This window comes from Crocodylus porosus, unplaced genomic scaffold (assembly GCF_001723895.1).
Source record: "Crocodylus porosus isolate Cpor-Errol unplaced genomic scaffold, CroPor_comp1, whole genome shotgun sequence".
NCBI lineage: Eukaryota > Metazoa > Chordata > Crocodylia > Crocodylidae > Crocodylus > Crocodylus porosus.
In genome coordinates, this window is record NW_017728947.1 from 50,193,191 (window position 1) to 50,210,519 (window position 17,329).

At 42.1% G+C, this 17,329-nt stretch overlaps 1 protein-coding gene across 2 annotated transcripts in view; it reads left to right on the forward strand.

The window, feature by feature from the left end:
- SIPA1L1 (signal induced proliferation associated 1 like 1) overlaps positions 1-17,329 on the forward strand; it is a 431,247-nt gene that overhangs the window by 276,946 nt on the left and 136,972 nt on the right. For both annotated transcript variants that reach the window (XM_019551381.1, XM_019551380.1), the window contains one exon: positions 5,525-7,341. In XM_019551381.1, the coding sequence (XP_019406926.1) occupies positions 5,844-7,341 (1,498 nt within the window). In that variant the 5' untranslated portion in view covers positions 5,525-5,843. The remainder of the gene's footprint in view (positions 1-5,524; positions 7,342-17,329) is intronic.

Here is a 17,329-nt window from a genome sequence, read left to right on the forward strand (position 1 = left end):
TGAAGGATTGTGTGTGGGGGCAGGGGCTGGAGGATGTGAGGGGCTGTAGTGAGGTTTGAACGTTCTGTGGGGCAGGGGAGGGCTCCGCGCAGTGAGAGCACAAGGGTGGAGGGGACTAGAGGGCTGGGATGTGATGGGGATGAGTCAGTGCAGGACACAGTGGTTTTATGGGGGCAGTGAGGAGGCAGGGTAGGATTCGGTGAGGTGTGGGATCTGATAAGGATCTGATAGGTTTGGGCCACGATGGGGTGGGACTGAACATGGGGATGTGTGGAATATGGGCGCTAGGGGGCATTTGAGGTGGCAGGGGCAATATATGAAGCACAGTAAAGGGGTACTTTGGGGCCACGGTGGAGTGGCTGAGGGACTCTTATGGGAGTACCGGGAGCAGTTCTGTCTGTGGCCAGGCTGTGGGCGATCAGCTGTATACTCGGCACTAGGTGCCTGCTTCACCCTGAATCTGGCAGTCAGCCCCCACAGGCTTGGTTATATTTGCTTTTGCTTGGATTATTAATTGAATAATATAGCCTTAGGCCCCTTGAATATTAGTAAAGCTTCTAGTTTATTTTTAACTGGAGAGAAATATGCGTTGTGTAAAGGAATGATGCACCACACTAACCGTGTCCCCCCCTATTTCAAAATCCTATATCTGCCCATGTTCTTGCGGTATCTCTCCATCAACATCTAGGGGTTGGGGGTTTTTCTGGTTTTTTGGGTTTTTCTGTAACTAATAATTTGTCCCTGCTTTCTCTCTCTTTTTTAAAAATCTCTTAACTGGTTTCTGATATGAATAATATCATTACTTATAATTTTAATGTGATTGCTTATTTTTCTTAATAGTCTTTAGTGAGAGAGTTTTAGCTAAGGCTTTTTGTAAACATCTAGTGGTTACAACTCTCTCTTTAATTATAGTTGCAACTAATTTACATAATGAAGCAAGATTCTCTTAATTCCCATGATCACCTCTGTCATCTTTGTTTAAAGGTGGGTACGATATTGGCTATTCTGTACTCCTAGCTCATTTTAATACAAGATTGCATATTTTGTGTTAGCAACTCAGCCACACCATTCTCTATTTTCTTCACAATTCTTTCATCAATGCCACCTAACCACTGGACTTGTTTCAGTTCAAATGCAGCTTGTTCAGACACCTCTCTGACATTTTGGTCTCTTGACAGTTCTTCATTTTCATTACCTGCAAGGAATAGATGGATCTCCTGTCTACTAATTTAGGTGTCCGATTTTGAGATGTTTGGTATGGTGATTTTTCAGTGCATTTAACCTCATATAAAACAGTACTTTATATTCATAGCACAGCTCCTACTTATTTTAGGTACTTTTGCCAAACAGATCCCACTTCTCAATTCAGTGTGGGCAAAGAGGGGCACACAATACATGACCACATCTGAAAATGTTGGTTTAGGACTTTGATTAGCCGCACTTGGGAGCTCTGTGATGAACAACCAAAGAGAAATCCAATTTTTCAGCGGAACCTACAGTTGTTTAAATAAGACTATCCTTTTTTTTCCATCAGTTTACTTCATTTAATATATATCTTCTGACTTCTCCAACAAATGAAGTAGGGTAGAGGTGCTCTACCCATGTGCTGCAGAGCCGTATCATTCGATGTGCAGGGCTCCCCACAGGCTTGAAAATTTGGTGGCCGGGGAATGGTGGCAGCATTAATTGCTGCTTTCCTGCTGCTGGACCTGTGGGGAACCTTGTGGACTGAATAGCATGGACCTCTATGCTACATCAGGCATGCAGGGCTGTTTGGGGTGGCCTGGAGCTTTGTCTGCCCACAGACCAGCCCCGCAATGTTCTTTTCGCTCGTAAAGCCAAAACACTGACCGCAACTGAAGTAGGGACCTGTAGAAAACCGACGTCTTTGCTATATAGCTCTAGCTCATCCCCATAGTATAGCGAATAAGACAGGGATCTCATGGAAAATATAGGATGAGAACATGCCATTGAAGACTGTATTATTATATGTGCAAAAGGGCCAAAATAAGTTTGCATGGCAACTTTGGAGAGTTTGATTGTGCAAACTTAGGGCTCTGGCACACATTACATTTAAGGCATGATTAAGGTGTTAATCATGCAACACATTAAAGCTAATTTATGGCGTAATAATTTAGCAAACAAGCCACAAAGGTATTATGCATATAGTGTGTAACATCCTTGAGGCTCGTTTGTATCACACCTTAAATTGAATGTGTGACTTGTCAGGGCTGTCCTGTGATGGATCCCAAGGTTCAGCTGAGCACAGAGATCTGGCATGGGGCAGCCCCAGGGTTGGGGATATGACCACCCTGTACCCAGTCAGTTGGATTGGACTGGGACAGAATTGGGTTCTGGACCTGACACTCCTATCCAGTTCCCTAAGGCAAAAGGGGCAGGAGATGCTCTTAGCCTGACATCAGGGAGTGTCCCCAATCTCCGAGTCACTGAACGCAGGACCTGGGAGCTCTAGCTGCATGCCTGCTTTTTGATGGTCCTAGGACATGCATGGAAGCAGCAGCTTAGGCTCTGCTTCACATATGCAGATGCTACTTCGCAGTATGGGGTTAAGGAGCTGGGAGCTCTCAACTTCCCATATCCTGCATTGTAGGTCACAGCACACAAGGAGTTTTAGAGTTTTAAGAGAGTGCCTCTGAGGTGGCTTCTCCACTAGGGACGTTAAATCTCATGCCCAGCAGCTCAGGTGTGGGGGATCAGAGGCTTCCAGTGAGGTTTAAATGCCTCAGCAGGAGAAGCCCTTCCACTCCCTGTCATCCCTACCTCCCCCAGTCTTGGCAGCTGGGTTTTGACATTCATTTGATTGTCAGCCTGGACAGCCCCAGTCTTCAACTAGACTAAAAGCTGTCACAGCTGGGGCCAGAAATCAGCTGATTGTCACCCAGGGCCCCAGAGAGCACTGGAGACTGTTTAAGTCCCTGGTAGGCTCCCAGGAGCCAGCTGACAATATGGTGACTGTTGGTCCAGCTGGACCTGCAGGCATACCTCTTTCATTTTGCTGGTGCAGGGGGACTCTGGGATTATGATCCCAGGCTGCCCTGAACTGGCAAATAGTAATGGCATGATTGGGATTATCATCTAATCCTTGATTACAACAATCACACCTCCTGCCATACACATGTAGAGATCAGGCCCCTTTGCGCCATTAAATGTACTTCTGCCAGTTACCCTGTTGTTGACAATGGGGTTTCCCCCTGTGTCATTACTTAGGTTTTTAAAAAAAGAAAAAAAAGTGCTATGCAGTATCATTTCATAGTTCATCCCATAGTTTCCCAATTCTTTCAGCCATCATACAAACTTGTGCTACTTCAACTAATGGAATGTCTGGTAGCAGTAACAGGTTTGTCATCCACTGTGTGGATCAGCACTTGAGGGAAGTGAGGTGCCACTTTGCCAGTGAGTTTCACAAATATTTGATGAGAGCTGAGGAGTGGTGAGAGTCAGGAATCTTGGATTTATTTCAGACTCTGGAGGAGAATGCATTGCGATGGGGACAGACTTCTGCTTGTTTCCCTCCAAACTGCAAGCTTGACTACTTGTGAGTGCTCACCAATTTATTCCTGTTTCTGTCTTTCCTCTTCTTCCATCCCTTTCTCCTTGTTCCGGTCTCATTTTCCTTGTCTACCCTCTTCTACTCTTATCTCTCTAGCTCTTGGTTTCTTTTTCTCTCATCCTTTCTTAATAAGAGCAAAGGACTCTTTACAAGCAGATAATGTTCCCACGTCTTAGAACTTACATTGTTAACATATTTTCTAGTTCACTGGTGACAGCTGTAGGAGAAACATTGATCTATTCTGTGATTATGGTCAAGACTTGAATTACTCCATCCCCTAGTATGACTTATATGCATACTGCATCTGTTTTACTTTTAATTTTCTAGAAGTTGTTATGGTTTTCAAGCTGAATAGTGTTTGAAATAGCGTGGCTTAAAATAGTTTGCAGCATAACCAAAAATTCAGTAATTTTATGATTGAAGTAGCCAGGCCAAGCTTCAAGAGTTCCTTTAACTGTTTTAATTATTTAGGCATGGAAAACTATTATACCTTTAACAATAGTGGATGAAGGAGAATTACTAGGGAAACCATTGTATTTATCTGAATGGCTGCATAGATTCAGCAGCACCACAAACTGCTTGCACTGCTTTTGCCATGTGTACTGCAGTCGGCTGGCATTTTAAACATCCTTAAACGTTCAGCTTCATATAAATAGCAGCTGCTGTTTCAAGCCTATGCTATCTAGTGCAAGTGGAATTAAAACATGCTGCCTTTGGAGGCAGAAAATGTTCTGGCTGGATATTTAATTACTGTGGAAGTAAGTACTCTTTTGAGAAGAGACGGCAGAAAGTACTGGTTTTCCTAGAAGCGTCAGAAGGCTTGATTCATAGACAATACTGCCCTGTCAACTTGATGCTGGTTCAGCAGCATCTTTCCACGCATATCTGGCAAGTATTTAAAGGCCACATTTTGTGTAATTGGTTGAGCCTTTGAAAACTATCTACTTCATTGTTTTAAAGGATGAACACAGCAATACAGATTTTATGCTGACAAACTCATGCCTTTGTCTCATACCAACCAGGGTGTATTTGCTGAAGTTTTTTAGCTCCTCAAGGGATAATATAATGCATTGTAATCAGTTCCATTGCTGATGAGGTGTGGGAGAGCATTTAATTTCAATAGCCCTGTGGAAATGAAATGTAGAAGAACTCTTCTGCAATATTTTGTCAGCAAGTGAAATGAGTAAAAGATTTCCCTATCAGGTTATGCGGAAGTGTGCGTGTGGGAATATATTGGACAGCATTTGTGAAGACAGGGTTGAGGGGATGCTTCTTATTTTCTGAAGTATTCAGTTGCTGTGCAAATCAGACAAGTCATGGAATATTGCTGAAACACTTGCCATCTATAATAGAACCATTTTATAATATCATTAGCTTTCTCCAGTTTCGTTATTGTAAATAACGGTGTAGGAGTAACAAAGGGTGAGCAAGGGATATTAATGTCTAATGACTTCCTATCTTAACATTAGTTTTGCTACAACCTTTGAAAGAATTCTAGTTGTCTAACTTAGCTAGCGTGTTGTCTGTCCAGTAAAAAAATATTTCTGCAGTACATGTGCTTCTCATTTGCTTAGGGTAACAGTTATTACACTGACACATTTAGTGACCTAGTGAAGATTAATAGGATGTCATGTCTGCACTCAGAATTGTACACCTGAAGAAATTTGCTCTCTTTTGTTTGTATAACTCTTTAGCAACTAAGCTATAACACACCATTAGTTCAGCAAGAAGGGATTTTTCTTAAATGCCTCTTCCAAAATTAAACAATATCCTTTTAGTAAGCAGCTTACCTGGAGACTCCAGCACTACCACCATTGTGTGTTTTTTGAGATATAGTGAAGAAGTGTAAAAATTGAATGTTTTTAGATGTCTGCTTCAGTGTAAGAACTCATTTAGTTGCTTGTGAAATAAATTACATAAAATTCCTAATACTTCTGTTTTTCTCTTCCCCAGGCTTAAAATAGGCATAAAACAATTGGATTGTAATTGAAGATTTGGAACCCAAGTGATGTTGAGACAGTCGAAACATACTGGAACTTGGCTGGCTGTTGAAATGCAGAAGCTAAAGGGGCTATTCCATATCAAAACATACTGAAGACCTGATTTTCATGCATCTCTCTGTTAACCATTTCTTTAAATGACCACGAGTGGGATCTCATGCAACCTTTGTATTTTTTGGAAACTATTCTCCAAAAGGGAGGTGTGCATTTAAAAAGCAGACATGACTGTGTTTTTTCTTGGAACTTACTAAGGCTAAACACATTTTCAAATCATGACCAGCTTAAAGCGGTCCCAGACTGAGCGGACTGTTGCCACTGGAGTGTCAGTTGGAACAGATGGCACTTCTAAAGTCCATTCAGATGACTTTTACATGAGACGCTTTAGGTCGCAGAATGGCAGCTTAGGATCTGCAGTCATGGCTCCAGTTGGACCTCCACGAAATGAAGGTTCCCATCATCTTACCTCTACTCCTGGTGTTCCTAAAATGGGAGTTAGAGCAAGGATTGCTGACTGGCCACCAAGGAAGGACAACATCAAAGAAACTAGTAGATCAAGTCAGGAAATTGAAACATCAAGCTGCCTTGATAGTATGTCTTCTAAAAGTAGTCCTGGGAGTCAGGGGAGCTCTGTAAATCTGAATGCTAGCGACTCTGTCATGTTAAAGAGTATCCAGAACACCCTTAAAAACAAAACAAGACAATCTGAGAACCTAGATTCTCGGTTTCTAACACCTGATGGATACCCCAGTTCCCCCAGGAAAGCTCTTCGCAGAATAAGACAGCGCAGCAACAGTGATATTACCATAAGTGAGCTTGATGTGGATAGCTTTGATGAATGTATTTCACCAACTTTTAAATCTGGGCCATCACTGCATAGGGAGTATGGCAGCACATCTTCAATAGATAAGCAGGGAACTTCAGGGGATAGTTTTTTTGATTTATTAAAGGGTTATAAAGATGATAAGTCTGATCATAGAGGCCCAGCTGCAACCAAGCTCAGTGAACTTTTGATAGCCAGTGGAAGCAAGGGTTCAGGATTCTCTTTGGATGTGATAGATGGGCCTATCACTCAGAGAGAGAACCTACGACTCTTTAAGGAAAGGGAAAAACCACTCAAGAGGCGCTCAAAGTCAGAGACAGGGGATTCTTCTATTTTTCGTAAGTTGCGTAATGCCAAAGGTGAAGGGGAACTTGGAAAGTCTTCAGATCTTGAAGATAACAGGTCTGAAGATAGTGTCAGACCTTGGACTTGTCCAAAATGTTTTGCCCATTATGATGTCCAGAGTATATTATTTGATTTGAATGAAGCAGCAATCAATAGACATAACGTTATTAAAAGACGGAACACCACAACAGGAGCTTCTGCTGCTGCTGTCGCATCCTTGGTTTCTGGACCCTTGTCTCATTCTGCAAGTTTCAATTCTCCCATGGGCAGTACTGAAGACCTGAATTCAAAAGGAAGTCTCAATATGGACCAGGGGGATGATAAAAGCAATGAACTTGTGATGAGTTGTCCTTATTTTCGTAATGAGATTGGTGGGGAAGGAGAGAGGAAGATCAGCCTGTCCAAATCCAATTCGGGTTCATTCAGTGGATGTGAAAGTGCCTCTTTTGAGTCTACTCTTAGTTCCCATTGCACAAATGCAGGAGTGGCAGTACTTGAAGTACCCAAGGAGAATCTGGTTTTACATTTAGACAGAGTGAAGAGATATATTGTTGAACATGTGGACCTTGGTGCATATTATTATCGGAAATTCTTTTATCAGAAAGGTAGGTAGTCTTTCCCCCCCCCCCCACATTATATAGCAGTATTTTGTCGCTTAGCTAAAATGTGAAATTTTGTCTGCCTATAATAGTAAGATTTGAATGACTTACAGATTGCTCTTACAGGTAAAAATTAAACACTTGCTACAACAGTGATTATAATCAATTTTGTTGGTATGAATTTGTTCATGCTGTACTAGAAAATCACTTTTCATCCATGACTGCTACTGTGGAAAAGTAGTCTTGTGTGTGTTCCAGCATAGGCACAATTAAAATTGAAAACCATGCCTTTTGAAAGCCAGCATTGGTACCAAGAAAAGAAATATCATAAATGGTTAAAAAATGGGAGAAAATCCCGAAACTTTAAGAACTAATGAACCAAGGACTTGCTAGGTAAAAAATGTCATTAGAGGTTCAAAGTTAAGGGAACGTTGCTTTGTAATTAAAATGAGCTTTGCATTAAGGGCCACACCTATGTGGGAGTGGTTTTTAGAGAAGTATGGTTTTCTAAAATGTGTTGAGAATGGTCAGTGCACAATCAACAACTAGTATATTTCAATTAAACTGTAAAATCTGGGGGCGGGGTTTAGATACTGACATTTTTAGTATTACGAACAAAAGCAAATTGGACACACAGTTCCTCACTACTGCTACTACACTGCTACGCTGCTTTTCTCAAAAAAAGTGACAATTACACTATGCTAGTTGTCAGTCATAGTAGGCTTAGAAATACGAATAGCTGGGTCACTTTTCTCTGTTAGGTAGAGTATTTATGATTTTAATTTCTTTCCTACAGTAGTATGATTAGAATACAAAAGTACTGAATAATCGTAGAAATAGTCCTAAGTGAATAGGTGTTGATGAGCTACTTGATCAACTTCAGATATGGCATGAAAATATTTCCCTTGACCTGAAGGAGAAATATCAACATTGTTGGTATCAGAAGTATCAACCAAACATTCAAGAAAAAGTTAGAAAAAAGTTTATTGTACAAGAATGCCTGAATGAATAAGTTTGATACTTTTTGAAACTACAAAGGTATAAATTCACTCTCTAGAAGGCTACCTACAACTTGAAAAATAAAAATAAAAAAGCTTCATTTTTAAAGTTTTAGTTTCAGGACTCTGAATTAGAGGTGCAGGTATCTAATCTTTAATAAAAACCATTTATTAGTATTAATATCTAGTGATTTGTTGGTTTCCTTAGAGGTCTGGGTTAGGATAGCCCTTGTTTTTGGTGCTGTCATGTCTTTTGGTGTAGTAAAGATAAGAAAAGGAAGGTATGTGGTAGGCCTCTGCTGTGTTGTCATTCAAGTTACTAACATCTGGAGCAGCTGAAATAAATTGAGACTCTGCTAACGTGGGAACAATCTGTAAGAGCTGGAGGAGGAGATTTGTGTGCATAGGAGGGCCCAAAGCAAACAACTGGCACTGTTGGAACTGGGAACAACTTTAGTTTCTGGCTGGAAGTGGGCTAGAGACAGGAAGGAATTAAAAGGGACAAGGTACAGAAAGAAGAGCAGGAGGTAGAATGAAAAGGAAACATGGGGATGAGGAGCAACAAGGAGAGGATGTACAAATGGATGCAATGGTACCACACAGAAAACAGAAAAAGTGTGGTGGGGCGGGGCATTCCCAATCTGAGGTTTAGGTGGGAAATGATGGGTTAGGTTCTGATAGGGTTAGGTAGCAGGAGATGAGGCAGGGAAAGGATTAAATGGCTTATGTTTTAGGCCTGAGATTTATACTAATTTCCTTCACTAATCTTTAATTACTTAATCTTAGATAATATGAAAGTAACTGCAACATGAACAATTAAATAGGTTAGATGAACAGTTGAAATGAATCTGGAAATTACAAAATCTCTACATTTCTGAATACTTCCTCGATTCCACATTTAATTATTTCTTCTATTCTTTCTCTGATTCCTGGGCCCTTGTTCTTTCCTGCTATTTGAAAGAATGTTGGAAGAATAGCATGAAGAAAAAAATGAAATTTAAAGCTTAAATTTCTAGAACTAAGTTTTTACTTACTTATTTCTTCCACTTAATTATTTCTTTCACTTTTTAGTCAGATATTTGTCTCTCCTTGTTATTTAGATATTAACAGATTTTAAAAGGCAATAAAAAGAGTAATTTCTTACTGTAAACAATTTACTATTCATGTATTGAGTAACTCCAGTATAGATGCATGGCAGCAGGTGAAAGCAACCTACAGTAGTTTGTGTGGGTGTTTTCTGTGACTTGTTGTTGTTATCCAACTGGTCAGCCACTTTCCACTTCCTTTTTAAAGAGTGCACAGATACTATTTTGGGGGTTTTTTCGCTCCGTCAGTGACTATCTGCTGTTTCTGACATGGTTTCAGGCTCTACTATCAAGGGCAGTGATTCTCAGCATCTCAGAAAGTATCAGGTCTTATTCTTTACTCATTTTTTGACTACAGAAAAACAACAGAGTAAGTCTTCTGTTGCAAAGAGCTCAGAAAGCCCTGCAATAGGACAGGCTGCTTTTAATACCATAAATTCCTATTTGAAATCTCTGGGATTATCTTGGGAATCATGTGTGCACACTGTGCTAACATTGTGTGGCCCCCTGTGGCAACCTTGGAAAAATCTTGAGGCACCCCAGCATCCTGCAGGACCCTGGTTAAGAATCACTGATCTTGGCCCATTATTCAAATTTAATCTGTTACTTGGCTTTTCATGGATAGCCACCCTAACAGAATGATTCTAAACCAGGGTGTAGTGACATCCTGTGACAGTGATGCAGAGTGCCATGCAATATTACCACTGTTAAGTGTGCATACACTTACCCATGATTCACAAGATAAAACTGGAGATTTCCAGTAGGGATCTGTAATGTTAAAAACATTCTGACCAGTTGTGGTCTTAGCTCTTTGCAATAGAAGAACGGCTCTATTTTCCTGTAGTCAAAAAAGAGTAAAAGCGAAGAGCTAGCATTTTCTGAGGATGCCTCAAGTCTAACGAGTGCATTGAAGTAAAAACAGTTGAGAACCACTGCCCTAATGGCATGTCATCAATAGGGGAGAATCTATATGGAGTTTCAGTGCACTAAAAGTATTGCTTTTTTCAGTACCTCATCTTTTTTTGTGAAAGGTAGATGTTTTTAAATGTAGAGATGCACCAATACATCAGTCTGATATTGGATCGGTACTGATGTAAAGAAAACTGGCTGTATTGGATATAGGCCCAATGGGCTGATAATTTGGCCAATAAATGCCCGTGCTGTGCACAGCTCTAACACAGCACTCAGGCAGCGAGGAGCACAGCCGGCAGCTTGGAGAGCTGCCTGCAGCTGGTAAGTCCATGTGGTGGGAGGGGAGAGGAGAGGGAAGGGGGGTGGGCGGGTGCTGATCAACACCCTCCCCCCCCACGGTGAGGGAGGGGGCAGAAGCAGGCACTGCCCAGGTGGGTGAGGGGGTGGAGCCAAAGCTCATGGGGAGGGGGGAGGCAGTTTCTGCTGCTGCTTGCACCCCAGGAGGGTACAGGGGGGCATGTGCACCCCAGATCAGGGTGGGGCAGGCTGCATCTGGGGCTGCACGGGGCTCTTCTTGGCAGGGGCCAGCTGTGCCTGGGGCTTCCCTCCTGTGCTGCACAGCTGCGGCAGGGAAGGCAGCTGGCTCCAATGTGTGGGGCATCCCTCCCATGCTGTGCAAGTGTGGGGAGTGCCAAAAATATAGACGGCCCAGTGGAGGCTGCACCCCTCGCTGCAATGTGCAGGAGTGGCCAGAGCCACAACCTGTCGGGTACCTGCGCCAGACACGAGTGCCCTGAGCACCTCTGTCTGCTGGTGCTGCTGCTGCCACGGCCTGCCAATGGCTGCACACCATGGGGGGGAGTGTGGTGGGGGTTCCCACACCCCCAAACCTCCCACACACAGTGTGGCTGAGCTATCACCCTCAGCCATCTGTGCTGCTATCATCCTCTGGGTGCAGACTTCATGCTGCTACCAGCCCTGCCCAGCTTACCCCGCCCCCCCCGGTTGCTTCCCTACAGGCTGCCTGGAGCAAGCGGGAGGCTGGGGAAGCGGAGCAGCTCCCCGGGGCCTGCGGCAGCAGCAGCCCAACCTGGAAGCTGCATGCTGGCTGGGCCCTTCTCCCCACGAGGGTGGGAGCGAGGCACAATAGGGTATGTTTGGGTGTGTGTATACATGTGGGTGCCTCGCTCTTACCCTCGTGGGCGGAAGGGCTGGGCAGGGTCCTATTTGTTATGGTATGCTGTGGACTGGATGAAAGTGCTTGAAGGGCTGGATTCAACCTGCAGGCCATATTTTGCCCACCCCTGATTTAGGCAGTATGGCAATTCAAATAAAAACTACCTACAGGGATCACTATTCTGGACCTTGCAGTGTTTATTTCCCTGAATAGTAGTATATGGATAATATTTCTGTATGAGCTTTCAAAATGCTTTGAGTTGGTATCTCCAAAAATTACTTGAGTCTTTCTGATGAGAAGTTCCCTGCTGTAGCTAACTGGTTTCATTTGTTGCCTTTAATGCAAGCCAATTGACTATATGACGTACACTTTCTTTCACACTATGATTTCCATTTTCTTTGTTTAAGCTCCCCACAGGATAATATGTTAACTTTCTAGTTTACTCAGGTGCACTTGCCTAATAAAGTGATACAGCATTAGAATCTTCTTCTTGTTTTTATATTTTGATAATATATCTTTTAGTAACATATTTAGAAAAAACAGCTTAGTAATTTTTTGTTGTTGTTGTTTTTGTGAGCTGAGCTCACCGGTGGGCATCTGTGGCCAGTGTCGTATTCGGGTGGAGAAATACCCCACCTGAAAATAAATGATACATCAAGTTGTGGTAGGTGACAATTAGGAGGAACCCAAAGTCTGACCAACTGGCTAGGGCTTTTGTACTGGCGACATGCAGGTGAATGTCATTGGGATGCCGAGGGCTGCACCCCTATGTGGAGTTGTTTCCTCCAATGCTGCCAGGAGGGCAGGGGGCACCTCACCTTGGTGGTAATGGCCATGGAGGTGGCTCCTGCCTGGAACCACTGTAGCCTGGCTGCAACCCCACATCCCTCTGTGCATGTAAAAATATTGAGGGGCACATGCCCCCCCCCGCATGACCTGTGCCCCCCCTGCCCCTCCAATGCAAGACCTGTTCCCCTCTCTCCCCCCCTCCCCCAAGCAAGAGCATAGCCTGTGTCCCCTGCCCATAACTTACCTGGAGGGAGCTGCTATCCATCACTGCCTGGCTGCCACATGTATATGCAAATGCACATTCACCTGGTGCCTCCTGCCTTGATTTGTTTCCCATGTTTTTCTCCGTTAAAGGGGAAAAGCACCGATTTTTTTTCCCCTTTTAAAAGAGACAAGCTGTGATTTTTCTCCATTAAAGGAGAAAATCCATGCTTTTCCACAGCAAATGGAAAACCCCGATTCATGATTATTAGTGTGCGTTGCCCTATTGGCATATGTATGTATGTATACAATATTTTTTTTGCTTTACAGAAAAAAGAAGACAGATAATAAACCTTCCCTAAAAGCATGAGGAAAACAGGGTTTAAATGTATTATGTTGCTGCTACACAAGAAGTTAGTGGAAGGGGACAGGACTTTCTCAGGGAACTGTCGTTTCAAAGTATTATACTACTTTAGTGTTACATTAACACTACTTTCTGTTGGAAATTTCTGGCATTTGCACAATTAACATTTTTATTGAAAATAAATGTGTATTTCAAGAGGCAGACATGCATGAGGTTAGTTGCATCAAGTGTATCTGGTAAAACTGTGGATTTCATAGTAAATTTCTGCAAATTCTCAATCAGTCCTTAAAAGTGGTCCGTGATTGTCCCCAACTCCTATTGCAAGGCTGTTCCAAAACATCTGTTCTCTGGTGGTTTTAAAACTTAAAAAAATCCCATTCCCAGCCTAAATTTATTCACAACCAGTTTATCCCCACTTTTTTTGTATTCTTATAAGGCCAGTATTGTCCTTTAGTTTAAATAAATCATTTCCCTCCTTGATGTTTACCTTCCAGCCTAATATATTTAAAATAGCAATCCTATCCCCTTTCAATCTTCATTTTATTGACTTCACAAGCCCAGTTTAGTTTCCTTTTGTATGATAAGCTTTCCATTCCTGTTTCCACGGTAATAGCCCTGTTTAGGTTGGAATTAATTTTTCTTGAATAGATATGGCTAGAATTGTACATGGGGTTCTAGATGAGTTTCTACTAGGGCACTGTACAGTGGCAGTAATTTTTATCTTCTGTAGTGGAATGACTGATATATCTTAGGACTGTAAGTGCCTTTTCTCACATGCCTGACTGGGATAGGGGGCTAGATCTCAACCAGATCTTAACATCGGCCTGCCCCTCTGTCTAGGGCAGTCTGCCCTGCCTCGCCTGCCACAACTTGCTGGTTAATACAGTGGAAGTAAGTTGCAGGAGGCTGCCCATTTAATGCCCTGATGCCTAGGGTGAAATACATGGATCCAGCCTTCCCTATACCATGCTCCATGCCTTGCAGATGGCATCGCAAATTGATAACAGCTCTGGCCTGAGGCTGGGCTAAACTCTGCTCTTTGCTGGGCCTCTAACATTCTACTCGAATGCTCTGCCCCCTCTCGCAGGGCCTCTTTCATACTGCCCCTTTCTGTGCCACTTGCAACCCACTCTGCTCCATGAGCAGCCTGCTTGGGCCATCAGGCTTATCTACTCTCACTCCAGCCGGTCCACACGCAGCACTGGCTTTATGCCTTGCACTGGGCTGAATTCTGCCCCTAGTCCTTTGCTGGGCAACTTGTTCCTGTTGTCACTCGTGGGGGTTGTCTAATGTGCTGCCCTTCAAACTGTCCCTGCAACCCTACTCAGCACACCCCCAGTGCAGCCCTTCAGGTCGCTCTCTATAACCTTACTCTGCACCCATCATGTACAGTCTTTCAAGTGCCACCATGCACTCTACTCTCTGTGGGCCTCCACACAAACTTCCACCCCCTTCCTGGGGCCCCTTTATCCTCACAAGGGCCTTTATGCCCCCTCATTGGGACTCAGGGTCTTCTTACACCCTATAGGCTCAGGTGTTTGCAAATGTGCCTGGCCCCACTGCCTGTTTCAGCTCTAAAATTACCTACTGGTTAGTGGGAGCTGGCGTTATAATTCACCCCTACCCACCTTTCACTGGGGAGGCAACTGGCCTGGCATTTCTGGGGAACTGCCCCACCACAGGCAGTCCCACCAGGCCATCCTTCCCCAGCAGGTGCAGTTTTTGGTCATACCCAGGTCCAGGAGTCTCCTGTGATTCCCATTGCTCCTTCTCTCATCTCCAAGGATATTCAGGCTGGCAGCCAGAAGAACACCAGCTCAGCCGGGTAGTATTCTTCTGGCTGCCAGCAGCACACTGGCTCAATCCTGAGTACCTGAGCTAAAATGGAGTCTGCTCAGCTCTGTCCTCCAATCACATGGCCCTCTTGGGGTCATGTGACCGCCCCATGATGGCTGGCCTGCACCTGCTGGCTACTCCTAACCCTTAGTGACAGCCACGAAAGGTGCTTTGCCACACTCACATTGGCAGCTCATAATCCTCCTAGGATCAACTAGTACAACCAGGTTTTTCTTTTCTTCAGTCATTTCCAACCAATGAACACTAAGTTTACAACATGAATTCTTGTTGCTAACCTCTGAATTCATAGTCTTTGAATGGATGAATTTTATCCTATTTCTGTGGCTCTAGTCCTCAAATTATGATAGTTCAAGAATGATGTTGTAAGTATAAGAGTCCAGAAATCAAAGTTAGACAAGCTTTTGAGTGTAAGAAAATTTGCATTAGGGCTGACCAGGACAAACATATGACTATTTTGTGCTGGGCTTGTACTGGTCAGACCTGATGAAGAATGTCTTCTTGCATTTGGAAGCTTGTGTAACTTTATCCTAATTTTATTATTGGTCTAATAAAAGATATCACCCTAAGAAATCCTTGATGAGCAAGCAAGAAATATATTACTTATAGTAGACTAAGAGAGTTTTTTCCCCCTAAAATTGACAAAGGTATATAATTTGAAAGCATCTTCCATGATTATGGTGTATTATCAGCAAGCTGAACATTTTTTCTACATTTTCTGGCTTTCAGAAAGTGTGCTTCATATACTGTTTCAGAAATTGAAGTATAGATACTATTATTTGCTCAGTAGTGGCAGGGAAAGAATGACTTTCCTCCTATGGTTCCATCAAATTGTTTCCACCTTCTTCTGGAAGGACTTCCTTTTGTATCAACAGGGCGTGTCTACATGTGTGCTTATGGCCCTATTGTTACTGTGCAGTGCCTGTGGCACATGGTTGTTTTTTAGCCACTGTGTCACTGTAGCAACGTGCTGCAGTGGGGAGGGAGTGCATTACTACAGCGACGTATCTGTGGTGTCACAGTTTGTGCCCGCCAATACTACGTCACCATAGTGTGTTGCTACAGTGATGTAGCATCACATGTAGATGTACCCACAGGGTAGTTTATCCCATGTGTCCATTCAGTTTTGGGAATTTTTGCTTAGACTCCTCATTCTAGCAACATTTTTTATGAAAGGGAATTAGTACTATCAGTTTTTCAGAGACTGCTACCAAACCGCTGTCACTAACTTTTAGTTTATTGCCATCAAGAGAATAATTTCACCTTGTTTCCTAGAATGAAAGACTTCATTTCCTATTACCACTCTACTGAACGATACATCCTTTAAATTTCATTTTATACTTTAAAATAAAAACGACTACTTTTTTCTTTTATACTTGTTAGGCAATTCACAGATTAGGTTCCATTCTTGCAAAGTGTTGAGTGCTTTTGTGTCAACCCAGCACAGTATTTAAATGTGTTCTTAACCATGTGATTAATTCCACTGAACTCAGTTGCTGAAAGTTGAGCATATGCTTTAGTGCTTTGCTGAAATGTGGGCCAAAATATATACGTAGAACCTTACAGGACATAGTCCTAAATGTTCTATTACCTCATCTCCTGAGAACCACAGAGCTTTACTTAGTATGCTTGAAAAACATATACTTAAATTTTTAGGAGAAAATATTTGAATGTGGGTTCCTGACATTAGGTGCCAAAATTGAGACATCCTGTAAGTGGCCTTATTATCAGAAGTGCTTCTACTTAGGACTTTTGAAAATATGATAATATATATTTAAAAAATGAATTAAAAAGTTTGAAAAATATCCTTTTTAAATACAAAAAAAACTATTTAAAAAGGTCAGTTATATAAGCTATGAGAAAAGCCTTCCATTAAGAATTTCATCTTGAGACCAAATATTTTGCTGTTTCCTTGTTTTCATTTTATCTTTTTAAGATGTTACTTAAGAGGCTTTATAAAGCCAAATACGACATCGGAAAACTTTGAAAGTATTTATGTGAACAAAAATATATACTTTAGTTAACTTTACAGTGTTTTCTTATAGACTTCCTCTGGAGAAATAAATCAATATTTTTTTTTACTTGGGGACTTTGGGTTCTTAAAATGATACTTTCTCTTAATTACCTTGTACATATTTAATGTAGCCCATGATTTAATTGTTAGGAAGTTTTGTTAAGATATTAAACCTTAATGACTTACAAATATATTTGTACTCTTTATAGCAAGTTATAACCTAGGGCTTAGTTTTTCAGCCTTTGATATTAATGGTAATTTTACTGTAGTTTAAAGTGATATGTAAACAACAAAATACTTCATTTTAATTTTAAAGTTTATTTCATGACTATTGCAAATGATCGGCAAGACCTTTTTTTCACTCTATATTTTACAAGTCCCTCAAATTAAATGGTCTTAGGCTATAAAGGTGGTGGTTGTTGTCTTTTTTGTCTTTTTTTTTTAAGTACCCTTGCACATACTTACAAAGATCTCTATTGACTTCGGTGAGGTTCATTGTGGGTTTATTTGTCTACCATCACACTACATTCTGAGTAGACTCCTTGAAGTGCAGGAGTCGGTTAGTTTCCCAAACCTTGTTCTCATGAATGAACTCCATTT